Consider the following 15,830-nt stretch of genomic DNA (forward strand, 5'->3'; position numbering starts at 1 on the left):
ATTTGATGAGAGAAGTTGAATGGGAGTCTATGGAGCCGGAGGCTTTTTGGAGCCGACCTCTAGTGGCACTCGCTGGTATTGCAGCTGAAGACACTTCTGCATCGGAACTATTTTTTCCGACCTGGAAGCTACGAACACTTTTATATATTTAGTCTGTGATTTCTAACCAAAATTAAAAAAGACTGAAGACTGCTTTTTATTAACAAGTCATACACAGATAACCCTTTCATACCTCTGTACTTTACGATAATAACAGAGGGTGTTTAAGCAGAGATTTGGGGGGATGTACTCTAAATGTGTTCTTAATGGTGCATCATGAAGCGGTTTGATTTAAACACGTGGAGACGTTGCACCTTCATGTCGCCTGAGGTGTTGCTGGACAGATCGCTGCCAGCTGTGGTCAACATCTCGCTGCAGAGATCCAACATGCAGGTCACATGTGTTAGTTCAAACTGTGTTTGTGCTGCGTTCGACAGGTCGGCTGGAAATGACATTACATGCAAATATTATTCCAAATATTGCAGATGATAACTGCTTTTCATTGTACTTTTATTTTGGAATTAAGGAAAACACTGATAAATCACATTATCCCAATATTAATCCTTCATATTTGACCAAGCATATGAATAATTGTGGGTTCAGCTGCAGGGTTGTTTGTCTCGCCTAATGACTCTTGAAGAGAGCCGACAGGAGCCGACAGGGATGTTTGATCTCCTTCACTTCAAGGCCAACAATATGTCTCTTAATGTGCCCACATGTTTACATGCAGATGTGAGCGAGGCAGACGAACAATCGTTGAGCTGGTTGTCAGTCAGAAGAAGATCTGACGGAGAATCTCCCACTCGCAGACGCTTCGTAGTCTGTCTGACAGCCGCAGATGGAGAGTGGGAGCCGGTGTTAAAGGAGCAGGTCGGGGTTTCGTTGGGACGCAGCACATTTCTGATCACCGTTTTCGAGAGCTTATCGCAGTATTTTAGTTTTCACATGTAAAAATGATTGAAAGTTGGATTACAAGTTAATCCAGCTTCCATTTATTAAAAAAAACACTAACAGCATTGTTTGTTATTTCTGATGTCTCTTATGTATTTTCTGAGTATGAGTAATGAGTATTTTACAATAAATGAAACAGCGCTATCCTAAATGTGTGGTGAAACATGGTATTGCAGTGCGGATGGGAAGCCAGGCCAAGCTTCACTTGGTAAGAAAAACTAAAATGAAATGACTGACCAATCAGATGAGGCTACTGTCGCTCTCTGGCGTCACACCAATCAGATCGCAGCATGTCATCAACGTCATTCAATAACGGAAGATAAACATTAGGCACTTTGTATGGACATCATTGTTAGCAACATTAGCAAGTGTTGTTATGGAGTTTTACTAAACTACCATTAGAGCAAGAACTTAAATTAAATCTGACAGCAAAACTAGAGCTGCACACGGAGAGGACGAAACAGATTCAGACTTCTATTGTGGAAAATGACTCGCTGGTAGCGCTAAACTTCACCGCCTATTTTGCTGGATGTGTCTTTTTTATGACGAGGATCCATGCTCACTTAACAACCCCGGGATCACTACAGGATTCACCGAGCTGGCCAAAGTTTTACAGCTCATTGAGAGACACGGAAGATCAGAAGGTCACAAAGATTGTGCCGCGAAATTAAAGCTTTTAGGACTCGTCACGATGAACGAGGCTCTAAACTCTGCAAGCAGCATTAACGCAAAGAAGCACAATGAACAGGTAAAAACAAAATAAGTCGCAGCCTCACCTGATGCCAGATCATCACCTGGTTGCATTGCATCGCCTGTAAAAGAAGCTGTGTATTTCTTTCTGAATTTTTTTCAACCAAAATAAATATAAATTAGCGATCTCCACGAAATTGAAATTGAACCCTAATCTTCAAATTTCAGTACAAAAATCAACTTGCAGAGAAGCATATAAGAAACAATACGGTAACGCAAGTCAAAATCTTCCCTGTGACAGATTATCCAACTGAAGCAAACGACGTCTCTGCCGTTTGATTTTTATATTTATGCTGTTTTATGTTTTTGGATTAACAAATTTAAAAGTGTATAAAGTTGAACCAACTGGTATGAAAGGGTTAACGGTGTAAGCGCTGCGGTGCCCTCCTTCAGGAGGCTGCTGGCTCCGGCTCCATGGTGGTGGCTGTCTGTGGAGGCCTGGCGCTGAGGGGGCACAGATGGAAGCCAGCAACACTCATCTTCATGTCCCTGGCATCCTCGCATAATTATCACATCCAAACGCCAAAACCTTCTCTTCTTTTCCATCTCACTTCTCACATTTGGGGCTATTTTCTGCCGTCGCCGCTACGCTGCACGCTGTCCTACTTTGTTCGTACGGCAGCTTTTCATGTCGTAAAGCAGCCGGTGAAACTCCCCGGCCCAGATGAACCCATTTCATCAGCCAGCCTCTAAACGTCTGCGTCGGGCGGGTAATAACAATGAGTGACAGCGTGTGAGCGGATAATGTCTCCTGTCACCTGACAGCGTGATCAACGGTGAGTCAGACAACACACATCAGCTGCTTTCTGACGGGGAATTATTCATCGAAGGCAACACGAGATCCACGACGTCTGTTTACACTGAAGCACTGAACACGGTCAGTGTTGGCGCAGGAAAGTACTGCAGCAGCACATTTCAATTGGAGGAAGAGGAAGATTACTGATATGAAAGAAAGACGTGTGTGTTATGGCTGGATTCAACACTAAATATTAGTCAATCGACATTTTGGAGTTTTTTTCGGGACTCTGGAACAGCTGTGTTGTAAAGGAGGAACCGGACTCTCAAAAAGTCCCGTGTAGTTTCTCTTTAGTTCTTGGAACTATTTGGTCCAAAAAAAACCAACTCATAATATTTTTCAGCCATGCTTCACATGCGTCTTTTCTGTCTCTGCGTCTCCGTCACCACAACCGGCCGACGGAGACGCTCCTCTCCTCCGAGCCTGGTTCTGACGGAGGCTTTCCTTCCTGTAAAAACACTGTTTTTACTTCTATTGTCGGAGGTTTCTTCCTGTTAAAGGAAAGTTTTTTTCCTCTCATCCGCTAACGTGGGAATTGATGAATTGATGGGTTCCTTTGTGTAATGTTGTAAAGCTCTGTTGTTAAATGTCCTGAAATAACTTGTGTTATGATTCAGGCAGGATGGAAATAAAATTGAATTGAATTAAGTTGAATGAAAATCGGTCCGCTAGTTTTTCCTTAATCTGATTGATGTTTGGCGCAATGAACTGTCCAGATGTTGTAAATCACAGCGAACATAATGAAACTGTTTACCCTCAAATAAGCTGTAAGTAAAAGTAGTTTTTATTTACAGATAATGAATTAGATATGATTATTTCATCGTCACATGAATAATGTACACGGTGCGACTAAGATGGTTTGAAAGCTTTGTTCCTTATCCTTTGTTTTCTTTGCTCTGCACGTGCAGCGGTCGGTCTGTTCGCCCTCCTTCATCATCGTCCGGCTGTCAGCGGGGCTTCTGTGCCGAGCTGCTCAACACTGGTGGTCTCTGATAAGACGCAACAACAAGCACTCGAGCACAGAAGGGATAACAACTGTCCTCCCACGGTCCGGCCTCGCTATCCTCCATCTCGCCATCTCTCCGATAGACTACGGCGTGTTAGCCAAACCAGTAGTTCACTAATGATATCATTCAGGGCTCCAGCTATCATTCACATCCCACACAGTGGCAAGAACAAACTGCATCTCATCTCTGCCTCCCTTCAGATAACACTCCTCCAGAGACTGCAGGCAATTAGGAGAGCGAAGAACACCACTCCGTGTACTTGACTCGTCTCGTCTTCCTCCACCGCTGCTGTTTTGTTTGCGTCTGAAATTCTAAAACCACAAAAAAGGCAGAATTTCTCAGCGGCAGCTTCCGTGTTTTTAACACGCAGGTAGCCGAGGAAAGCCGACGGTGGCGTTTGATTGGGCCGGTGAGAAGCAGAGAGGATGATGGGAAGGCGCTGGTGCTTCTACCTCGACGGCTGAACGCTGACATGTCGTGTTTCGGCAGAAAAAAAAACGGATTCAGTCATCGGCAGAAAAATGATGTAAACATTTCCTTCGGTTTTCTCGATACAGAGCACGATTCTCCACATTAAAAAAGAGAAATAAACATATATAAATATGGAACGTGGGAGGAGCCTAAATGGAGCCATTCTCATCTGTTCCTGACTCCCTGAAGCCTGATCCCACGACCTGTTGGGAGGAAACGTAATTTCTAAAGCAACTCTTTGCTGGAGGCTACGAGGGTCGTACCTTTGATGAACGGGAGCTCTCCGACAATAAAGAGGCAGAGTAGATGGAGGGAATTCTTTATTAGCAGACACATAATGAGGATTTACTCTCCTCATCTCCAGAGCTCTCGGGCTCCTGGGACGCGTTGCTTTGAGTTGGTCATCGGTGCGGCGTTACGAACACGCCGAGTGACCAACCAACCAATTAACGCAGCAGAGACAAAGAGTCATAACGAGCTCACGAGGACCGACATCAGACTCAGGAACAGAAGCAACAAGCAACCTCTCAATAAAACCAGCGGGAGCGATTAACGTTGGAAGGAAGTTAAATGAAACTCATAAACCGTCAACATCACCAGGAAACAAGGATTTCAAATAAACAAACACATTTCTGATATTTTATGTTGACTTTTTTTTACAGGTTAGTCGAAACCAAACTGTCACTGAAACTAAAAAGTCCCGACACATCAAGTCTTCCCTTCACGCTCTCGTCGGCAAACTGGACTTCCCAACATGACAGAATGGAGTCGAAGGAGGTCTGTGATGGTACGACGGTCCTCGATACATAAATCAATAAATAAATCTGAAACTCTGCAGCCGTCTCCACATCAACACAAGAGCTCGCTGGGTTTCAGAAGAGAAAACAGACACAACAACAACACAAACATCACACAAACCAACACACACCAACACACACCAACACACACCAACACACACACCAACACACACCAACACACACCAACACACAAACAACACACACCAACAGACAACACACACCAACACACCAACAACACACACCAACAGACAACACACACCAACACAAACCAACACACACCAACACAAACCAACAGACACCAACACACAAACAACACACACCAACAGACAACACACACCAACACAAACCAACACACACCAACACAAACCAACAGACACCAACACACAAACAACACACACCAACAGACAACACACACCAACACACACCAACACAAACCAACACACACCAACAGACACCAACACACAAACAACACACACCAACAGACAACACACACCAACACACAAACAACACACACCAACAGACAACACACACATCAACACACACCAACACAAAACAACACACAAACAACACACACCAACACACACAGCACTGCCTCTGCTGGCGCTCTGTTTCTGCTCAGTGCTTCACGTGATCATTCATTTTCTATACGTGGAGACAGACGTGTTTAAGGTGTTTCTGTGAACACCAGCAAGAAGCTGACCAGCGGGAGAAGAGAAGATTACAGGGGAAGCAATTTCTCAACAAGAGCCGTCGACCGCCTCCATGTTGAAGCGATTAGCCGCCTCAGCTGACGGGAAGCCCCCCCCCCCCTCCCCGCAGCCAGACCAGACCAGACGGCGGAGACACAGTCACCAACATGTAAATTGAAACTTGCAGAGCTGCAGAGCACCGGGACCACAGGTACGCTGTGATGGGCTGTTTGCAGCTAAATTAATGGCGCTGGGATTTCAGTGAAGCGGGTGTGTTTAACCAAACAGATGCAGTTAGCAACAAAAAAAAACAGGCAGGTTGGGACTGTAAATAAAAACAATGGAAGGATTTGCAAATCATGTAAACCTGTATTTAATTAAAAAATAGATCAAACACAAACAAAGCAAATGTTAATGCTAATTTTGAATTTGATGGCAGCAACATCTCAACTAATTAGGTTACCGTGGCAACAGATCAATAACATGATTGGATAGAAAAAGATGATTTCAGAGAGGCGGAGTCTCTCAGCAGTGAAGATGGAGAGAGGTTCACCACTCTGTGAAAGACTGTGTGGAAAAACAATTAAGATTTCGGAAATTACTGCATGGGCTCAGGAACACCATGGAAACCATCGTCTGTGAACACAGTTCATCGCTGCATCCACAAATGTAGGTTAAAACTCTACGATGCAAAAAAGAAACCAGATATAAATATGATCCAAACTAATGATCTGAACCGGCCTGCAGTCCAGACGGTCACCCGTTGAAAACATTTGGAGAAACACGAGAGCTGAAATTCTATATCAGGCAAGAATAGGACCACATTTCACTTTCAAAACTCAAGAAACTGGTCTCCTCAGTTCTCAAACGTTTACAGAGTGTTGTTAAAACAAGAGATGACGTAACAAAGTGGTAAACATGAGCATGTCGCAACTTTTTTGAAACCAAAACAATTTCTCACGTTTCAACATTTTGTCTTTGGTGTATTTCTGATTAAATACAAGATTTACAAATCATCACAACTTTTCTGTAAACGGGGTTGATGGGGACACTCGAGTGAACCATCACTTGTCAAATCAAGACTTATTCAAACTACAAAGTTTGAACATCCATGAGTCCCGGTTTGGAAGTGGGCCCTCCAGTCTCCACAGCAGATTATCCACCCAGCGCCGTGATGAGGTGGGGGGCCCGACGGCCCCTGAAGTCAGGGGCCCGTGGAAAATGTGTCTCTCTCGTTCGCCCAGTGCATCTCCGTCCCTTCAGGCTGTGCTCAGACTGAGCTGGTAATTACACATGGCATCCTGGGAGCTCGGGCATGTATAATTACTGGTGAGGATAAGCAGCCTGCTGCAGGCAGGACTCAGTTTTCCTACGCGGCGGTTGTGGAGCCGCTTCGCTGCTCCTCGGCCAGCTGGACACGGCGTGGTGCTCGTCCAGCCAGATGTCACCGAGCCGAGACTTAATCTCCCCGATCAGGGAAATATGAAAGAGTTGGTCCTCCTCTGCACACGCTCACTTCCTCCTCTACAGACGTCCACCTCTCCTCTTCCTCCATCTTTCTCCCCGTGTGCTCCTCTGATAAATAATCAGATCCAATATCTCGTCCAACGTGTCACAAGATGGATGTTGCACAAGACGGGAAGACATTCTTCAGCCTCTTGTTTTACTGACTGATGTGAACATGTCAGCTGGTAGTTGTTTTTTTTCTTCCGTTTAATATATCTCGATTGCCACCTTCTCGTTTTGCAGCATCGGTCCATAATCATGACTGCAGGGAGAGCTGGCGTGTCCACAGTCTTGCATAATATTGACTCGAAGACCTGCGGGACCAAACTTCAGACTATTTACTTCTCATTTCATATCCACCTTTTTAAAAGCCAGCAGCTCCCTTTCATGTTGTTGCCGTCGACAGACAGACAAGCGGCAGTAAAAATGCTAATAAATCTGACTGGAAGTGCAGCGATGCTTCGTGCTCTGATCTGAAATTCCGATTGATGAATCGGAGCACCGCGAGGCTCTCAAGGTGAGTCAGACCCCCCCCCTCTTTACCCCCCTCCCCCCTCCAAGGCAGCTGCACACAGCACCTCATCTCTCACTGCCACTCCCATGTACGTCCACACATGACATTTCATTTTCTCCTCCTTGTTGTGTGGTGGGGGGGGGGGGGGGGGGGGTGTTGGTTAACTTCAGGGGGGAATTTAGTAGATGAGAGAATGCAGCTGCATCACATCTGTAGAGTTGCAGCTGAAGTTATGGTGTATCTGCACACACACACACACACACACACACACACACACACACACACACACACACGAGGCCTTCGTGGTCTTAACGGACCGGACGGGCCGGAGCAGTCGGCGCTAAGTGTTGCATCAACAACGCCCACATTAACCAGAACCGACTGCTGAAAGCAAACGGTCCATACGAGCTGTCTGAGCCGCCACGTGGAGGATACGGTACCGGAAGAGGATCCAGCTCTCCCATCAGCTGTTCGTCCTCAGAACCACTGACTCCCGCTGGCTCTCATCACTCATTAAACACGGACTCTGTTACAAGGTGAATTCCACATGAACCGTAGGAACCCAGCTGAGCTCTGGAACCAGAACCAGAACCAGAACCAGGAGAGAGAACCGTTGCTGTCACGGTGACCAGCCAGCCAATTAAATGAAAATTGAAATTGGCTTTGAATGTGCTGAAACTCATTTCTGAGTGCGTGAGAAGTTGAGTCACACTCCCGATGCTTTTACACTCAAATTAACGATGAAGATCGTTGTGGTGTTTTGAGGATGAGGATGCTGCTGCCTCCCATTTCAGGGCCAATAGTGCCACCTAGTGTCCATCAGCCTGCAGTGAGGATAAAAAGAAAGGAGAGCAGGGAAAACAAAAAAAACTCTTTAAAAAGCCTTCCTATCGATTTAACATGGAAAATATCAGAATAGTTTTACTGCTTTAAATGTGATCAACAGTGTTGCCATGGTAACAGCATGAAAATCATTTCAATCTGGTGTGCTTGAGACAATAAAGAGGGACTTTCTGTTTCACCTTCAACAGACATTTGAGATAAGTGTTCCACCTGGTTCAGTTTTAAAATGTCCCTCCGGTTATTGTGAGGCGATCTGAGAGGTGGTCGGACAGATTACCGTAAAAATAATTAAACTAAATCACGGTCCAACAACTCTTCGGCAGGACAACTTCCTCATCGACTAAAATGAAAACAAACGTACACCCGAGCACATCCTGGGACCTGCATACGTTTTTAGCTCCGCCCACACACACTAAAAATCACCTGCAGAGAACATAAGAACATAAATCTATTCACGAACATTACCACAACTATCCGTCTCTTATTTAAAAAAATTAATATTTCATTTATCCTTTTTCAGCACATTACAAATCATCATTTCAACCATCATGTCCCGTGTTTTATACACGTGTTGACATTAATAACAATTCCATTTACATTAAACAGCTTGGCTGAAATACTGCAGGGAAAAACACAAACTAATATTCATGAATAAATCTCAACATGAACAGTTCGACTTTCTGAGCTTCTGATTTCACTGGTTTGAATTATTATTCAGCCTTTTTTTACACTTGTGATGCGAAAACGAGCCGCTGATGAGACCGAGTGAGCAGAACAGCCAACATCCAGCGTAAATCAAGCTCCAGCTGGAGGAAGACCGGTAAACCTCTCAGGGGGAATTACTGCATCACGGTTCACAGCCCAGTTACACAAAAACAAGTTTCACTGTGAGAATTCCCGCTCAGCCAAAGTTCACCTCTTTTGTTGTTGGAGGTGATCAGAGAGAAAACAGTGAAAACAGCAAACGGGTGAAGTTAAAGCTTCAGTAATGAAGGAGCTGAACGAGAGTACAGATCCAACGCTGAGATCTGATCGCACCAACAGGTGCTTTAAGGTGCAGACAAGTCAAACAATCACACTTTTTTAACTGCATCATAGAACAAAGCTTTTACAGTGAAAAGGTGATTCAGCATGAAAAGTTTGGATCCCTAAAATATCAATCAACTTAGATCAGAGGTCTCCAGGCTTTTTTCCTCCTTTGAGAGCTACTTTATCAAATGGAATATATAATCTCATGTTTAGTAACATTTATTCACACAGCTGAGCGCCACCCAAACCAGCTGAATCAGCTTCTTGAATGTGTTTAATTGAAGGGATGAAGGGGTTTTCTGTTCCCTAAATGCCTCCTGCAGTGCAGACATCTCCTGGGTGTCCGAACTGGTTTAAAAAGTGTCAAATGAATCGTTCTAATATCAGATTTAACTAATAAAATCCAGAGTTTCCCTTCGATTGGGACCCGCTGAAAGAAACACGTTTCAGTATAAAGCTAGAATATGTCCGGACCCTGTGTGAAACTGGAGGGCTTTTAATCTGAAAAGTTGCGGTAATAAACTGACCTGCAGTGTAACATTGAAAAATACTGTGTTTATGTTATTGACCTCATTTGTGAGCAGCCGTTTGTTTCCAGCTCAGTGTGAGAGTCTCTGCTGTGTTTGTGTCCTCTGATCTCTGTGTGTCTCACTGTGGGCGGAGCTCCACCTCTGCTGTGTTTGTGTCCTCTGATCTCTGTGTGTCTCACTGTGGGCAGAGCTCCACCTCTGCTGTGTTTGTGTCCTCTGATCGCTGTGTGTCTCACTGTGGGCAGAGCTCCACCTCTGCTGTGTTTGTGTCCTCTGATCTCTGTGTGTCTCACTGTGGGCGGAGCTCCAACTCTGCTGTGTTTCTGTCCTCTGATCTCTGTGTGTCTCACTGTGGACGGAGCTCCACCTCTGCTGTGTTTGTGTCCTCTGATCTCTGTGTGTCTCACTGTGGGCGGAGCTCCACCTCTGCTGTGTTTGTGTCCTCTGATCTCTGTGTGTCTCACTGTGGACGGAGCTCCACCTCTGCTGTGTTTCTGTCCTCTGATCTCTGTGTGTCTCACTGTGGACGGAGCTCCACCTCTGCTGTGTTTGTGTCCTCTGATCTCTGTGTGTCTCACTGTGGACGGAGCTCCACCTCTGCTGTGTTTGTGTCCTCTGATCTCTGTGTGTCTCACTGTGGACGGAGCTCCACCTCTGCTGTGTTTGTGTCCTCTGATCTCTGTGTGTCTCACTGTGGGCGGAGCTCCACCTCTGCTGTGTTTGTGTCCTCTGATCTCTGTGTGTCTCACTGTGGACGGAGCTCCACCTCTGCTGTGTTTGTGTCCTCTGATCTCTGTGTGTCTCACTGTGGGCGGAGCTCCAGCTCTGCTGTGTTTGTGTCCTCTAATCTCTGTGTGTCTCACTGTGGGCGGAGCTCCAGCTCTGCTGTGTTTGTGTCCTCTAATCTCTGTGTGTCTCACTGTGGGCGGAGCTCCACCTCTGCTGCAAAAAATAAATGAATCATAGTGGTGAAATGGATCTCCAAATATACCCGGTAATATATATATTGTAAGTCCATGTGTGGGAAACTTTGCATGTTGTCCTGCTGTAACGTCTCCTTATGATCCAGACTCTCCATAAACTCCAGCACTGGCAGAAAAGTTTGGAAAACTCCTCAAAAGAGCCACGACTTTCCACCGACGTGACTCACCGTCTGCTGAAAGCCGTCACTTCTAAAACACCACAGAGAAACTGGTGGGTGGACGCAGAAATAGGAGAGCCGCCGCCCTGCCAGGGTGTCACGGTGTTTCTTCCACAGAGAGCTGAGTTAAGATCATCAGACTCAGACTGGAACAAACTCAAGTGTAAAATCAAATAAAAGAGAACAAGAATTTCATTCTTTTTGGTTTTTTAAATCAGGCAGCAGTAAAAAAAGTAATAAACGGTGCTACAGTGAAATGTGACCCCGCTGCTGGTCCTCGACAAACAGCCGGTCGAACAACGTTTCCTGTTGACAGCAAACACAAACTCGTGATGAACGGCAGTTTAGTGGAATGAAAGCAGGAAGCAGATCTGCAGCTGAGCGCGCGAGCCGTTTGCAGCAGATTGGTTCTGGTTCGCGAGGACAGACAACCTGCAGCGCCTTCACACATCTGCAGACATGTGAAGCGGCTGATTGGCATCTCGAAGTCGCAGGCAGACGAACGAGGCCGCAGCCGCCGATGAGGAAAACTAAATATCAACAGTGCAACGTGGCACTGAACAGCTGACCGGTTCCAGCCTTCAGCCTCGCTCGCTCCAACATGCTGGATGGAAACTGCTGCCACTGCACATTAGACTTTAACATCTTTACAAGACCTTCGGATGAGGCGGCCGATCAGAAGACTCGCGTTGCATAACTTAAAAAACAGATCCATTCACAGCTTTTACAGCAGAATGATAAGTTGATTTTCCAGAATTAATCAGTTAGCTCATGCACGGACATTTCTTCAGCGACCACTTTAGAAGTTGTTTTGTCATTTTAGTTGATTTTTGAGCAAAACATTTGCAGGTTGAAGCTTTTAAACAACCAGTTCATGACATGTATTTTGATTTTAGACTGTTTTTCTGGACAAAAGAAGGAATATAAAGACGCCACACAGTCAAGTTAAAAACTGAACAATTTATATCGCAAATAATCATCAGATAATTTAGTTGCAGACATTTTAGTTTTGTGTCTTTTTTGAAACACTGAGCTGCAAAAACGAGCTGATTGACGGAAAAAATTAATCATAAACTATTTAGACAGTTGATTCACTGTTTTGAATCATTTGTTTATGGAAAAATAAAGCGAAACATATTTGAGTTCAGCTTCTTTAAATTGATATTTTCCATCTCTGTATGAAAATAGTGTTGTTGTTTTTGGGTTTTGGACATTTTAGGGAAACTGGTTCATATTTTTGCACCATTTTAAAGAACAAACAGCTTTTAATCGCACAAATAAAGATCAGGTTGGTGGATAATCTTCAAACTGTCCAGACTTTGAACTAAAACCAGGAAAACGGACAAATCCCGCCGGTTTCAAGACTTAGAAGTGATTTTGAGACTTTCCTGTTGACTTCACAGCTTCTCTAAATAAAGGTCTGCAGAGTCAGAGACATCTTTTGAAACAGACTTTGATCTGAGAGCCTTCAGTGAGTTTCGTGATCAACTCGTATTTCATTTATACTCGTTTTAATTTGTTTTTAAGCTTGTTTCATAGATCGTCGGGTTGTTTGTTATTACAATGATGAAGATGATCATTTGCAGTGATCGTGCAGCAGCTTTTTAAACCTCCAGAGAACCAACTCGTGAGGGACCTTTGGGACTCCTGCCAGGTCAAACAACATCTTATCAGGACACAGAGGACACGTGGCTCCGCGGTTATGTCACGAGGTCAGGTGTAAACACGCGGGGTGACACACCTGCTTGGGGTCGTCGTAGAAGACCCCGATGGAGCTGAGCTTCGGCCCCAGGCTGCAGCTCTCCGTGTAGGCTGCCCCGCAGTCCTTGTACGACCCCTCCCGGAACTTATAGGCGATGGTGACGCTCCTGACGGGAGGCGGCCCGGTCTTAATGACCACGTCGGACAGGAGCCCCGAGTACACCAGCAGGCCCCCCACGGTGACCAGCAGGCACGCGAGCAGCGCGAGGATCAGCAGCACCAGGAACAAGTCGGACATCGTCCTCACGAGCGGAGAAATCAGTCGGAGCTTCGCGGTCCTCCTCCCGGGTCACACACGCCGACACCGCCGGTCCTGGAGCGGCCAACGGCGACACGGAGGTTGTGGCTGCGTTAGTGGTTGTGTGTCCGCCGGGACGTCGTTGTGTGTCCACCGGGACGTCGTCGTTGTGTGTCCACCGTTGTGTGTCCACCGGGACGTCGTCGTTGTGTGTCCACCGTTGTGTGTCCACCGTTGTGTGTCCACCGTTGTGTGTCCACCGTTGTGTGTCCACCGTTGTGTGTCCACCGTTGTGTGTCCACCGTTGTGTGTCCACCGTTGTGTGTCCACCGGGACGTCGTGAACCGAAGACAGACGCGCTCGTTCACGGTTTGTTGGCGGTGTTTCCCCAAACAGTGGAACACGCTTCCTGGAGAGACCATTCTCACAAACCTTGGGGGTGGCAGGAACTTGTCCTGTTTAAATGACGAGTCAGAATGTGTAAACTACTCTTGTCAAACAACAAACCTCCCTTTAAGACACTTCATGTATTAAAAGAAATCACTCTTATTATTCTTCGTAAGCTTTAGCTTCGGAAAAGAGAGTACACGTTACAAGGAAAGGTTCCCCCTTTTTTCTCCTCATAATGGTTCAACCCAATAGGTTGAGCAGAAAACGAACAAAAACACGGATTTCTGTTTGTTTTATGTCTCATTAAAACATATTTTAGATTCTCTGCACTGTGAGTTCTGGGCAGAGTTGATCTGAAGGCTGTTTTGTGCTTCTTTCAGAATTATGGGGTCAAAGATTGGCGTTTTTTTCTGATCATTGCAGTCTGATTACAAGTTTATCAAAACTACGGAACTCCATTAAGGACAAAATGCGGGGTGATTGGGGACCGAATGACGTAGGGCAAACTGGAAATGCTTAATAAAAATAAATAAATACATTTTAAGTTTAATGAAGTCCTCAGAATCTACAAAAATGGCGGGAAAAAACGTTTAAAATGATCTGCTGATAAAACTGTTAAAACTCTTTTACACTCCACAAAAAATCCGCTGCAAATTGAAATAGTTTTTTTTTTATAAAGAACTATTGTACAAATTCGTTTTTATCAATCGAACAAAAATCTTTTTAAAAGGAAGCAAGACAGATTTAAATGATGATGTCATCTGGAGACAAGTCTTCAAAATGGTTAATGGAAAAAAAATTACAAAACAGCAGCCGTTACTGAACCGTGAGGACATTTCATTTATCACCGTCTCTGATGTCAACAGATCACCTCCTCAAAGTGGCTCCTACAGTTTCTACGACACCATCGTCCTTGTTTCGCTTTGATTTATGGAGATGATGTGGTTTGGAAAGGTTGACCTGATCTGAACATTGTAATTATGTTTTATGGTGGATTTTTCCTTGAAAATAAAATGGGTCAACTCCTTAACTCCTCCTGGAGTCCTGGAGGAGACGGACTGGCTGCTGCCTTTAATTAGCCAGATTTAGGATTGAAGATTATGCAGAAAACCATGATTCTACTCCAAAAACGGTTGAAATCAGCCTTTTTTTTTTTTTATTGTGGTGTTATGTGAAATAATAACCAGAACTATTTTAATCCTAACGAGGATTTCATCTGTTAAATAAATAAAACATATTCTGCCGTATACTGAAATGAAGAAGGTAAAGTTTCTGACTCTAGAAAGCAGACTGGAGACTAAAAATACTGAATCTTGCAGCCTTGTTGTTGTGTTACACAACAAACTGAGCTCTGGGTCTGTAGAGGATGTCTGTGACTCCGAGCACATTTATGACAGAAATTATTATCAATAGAAGCCTTTTGAAAAAAACGCTCCAATCCATTCACCTCCTGGTTTCATTGGCTTTTTCCTTGAAATTCAGTGTTTTCACATCAGTTGTTATGAACAGATTATCATGCAGCGTGCTGCAGATTTGAGGAAAAAGTTTATTCCATTTTTTTTACTTTTGAGTCGAATTTGAGTCAAGTCCCGCCCCGGCATGTTCACCGAAAGTCTCAAGGATATTGTTTGCCCTCATTTGAAGTTTATGCTAATCACTGCTGTCCCTTTTTTCAGGGGATTTGTCAGGAACAAAGATGTCAGTGTTCAGTCAGTGTACTGCAGCGTTCTGTTCCCAGGCTCCACGAATTTCTGCTCTTTTGGAGATATATAAAAAATAAAAAGTCAGTGTTTATAAATACCACCAATCACACACTTTATTTCACTGGATTATATAATTTGGATCATTTTAAAACTGTAGTTATGAAACAACCAAGAAAGAAAAGACAAGCTGTGGTCTATGGAAAATATAGACACACAAGAATTAGAATAGACTTTTTTTTAATTATTGTTTCAGTATCAAAGCTGATTAACTTTATTATGTCTACAAAGAGAATTATCCTTTTGGTAATAATCTGAAATTAATTTTAAAAAAGTGCACAAAATATTTTTCTATTTGAATTTTTATTTTGAGACAAACAATGATAACACAAATAAAACAAAAATGTTTTTTTTTAGAATTGAACCTGCTGTGACAAACATGTTTTATATTTGACAGAAAAACAGAACCGTGGAAGAGCATACATATTGTTTTAATGTGCTTGCGGTGTTAAAACCGCAGATTAAGAATACTATAATTACATATTTGCATCGCCGAGCGTATACCTGCCCATCGCCAGCTGAGCTGCAGCGTTTCATAAATGTGGAAAGTGTTCACGTAAAAAAAAATACCTCAAAAACCTGACGAGGTGAACTGAAAATGAGGTTATAACCCAAAAG

At 44.2% G+C, this 15,830-nt stretch overlaps 1 protein-coding gene across 1 annotated transcript in view; it reads right to left on the reverse strand.

The window, feature by feature from the left end:
* The window catches only part of tex264a (testis expressed 264, ER-phagy receptor a), a 67,423-nt gene extending 54,202 nt beyond the window's left edge, over positions 1-13,221 (reverse strand). Inside the window, exon 1 of the mRNA XM_069707428.1 lies at positions 12,805-13,221. Coding sequence (XP_069563529.1) covers positions 12,805-13,062 — 258 coding nt within the window. The 5' untranslated portion in view covers positions 13,063-13,221. The remainder of the gene's footprint in view (positions 1-12,804) is intronic.
* Between the last annotated feature and the right edge of the window lie 2,609 nt (positions 13,222-15,830).

The sequence above is a fragment of the Brachyistius frenatus genome, unplaced genomic scaffold (assembly GCF_029030835.1).
Source record: "Brachyistius frenatus isolate BFR_SWC_R1_liver_20210118 unplaced genomic scaffold, ASM2903083v1 Contig_4, whole genome shotgun sequence".
Taxonomy (NCBI): domain Eukaryota; kingdom Metazoa; phylum Chordata; class Actinopteri; family Embiotocidae; genus Brachyistius; species Brachyistius frenatus.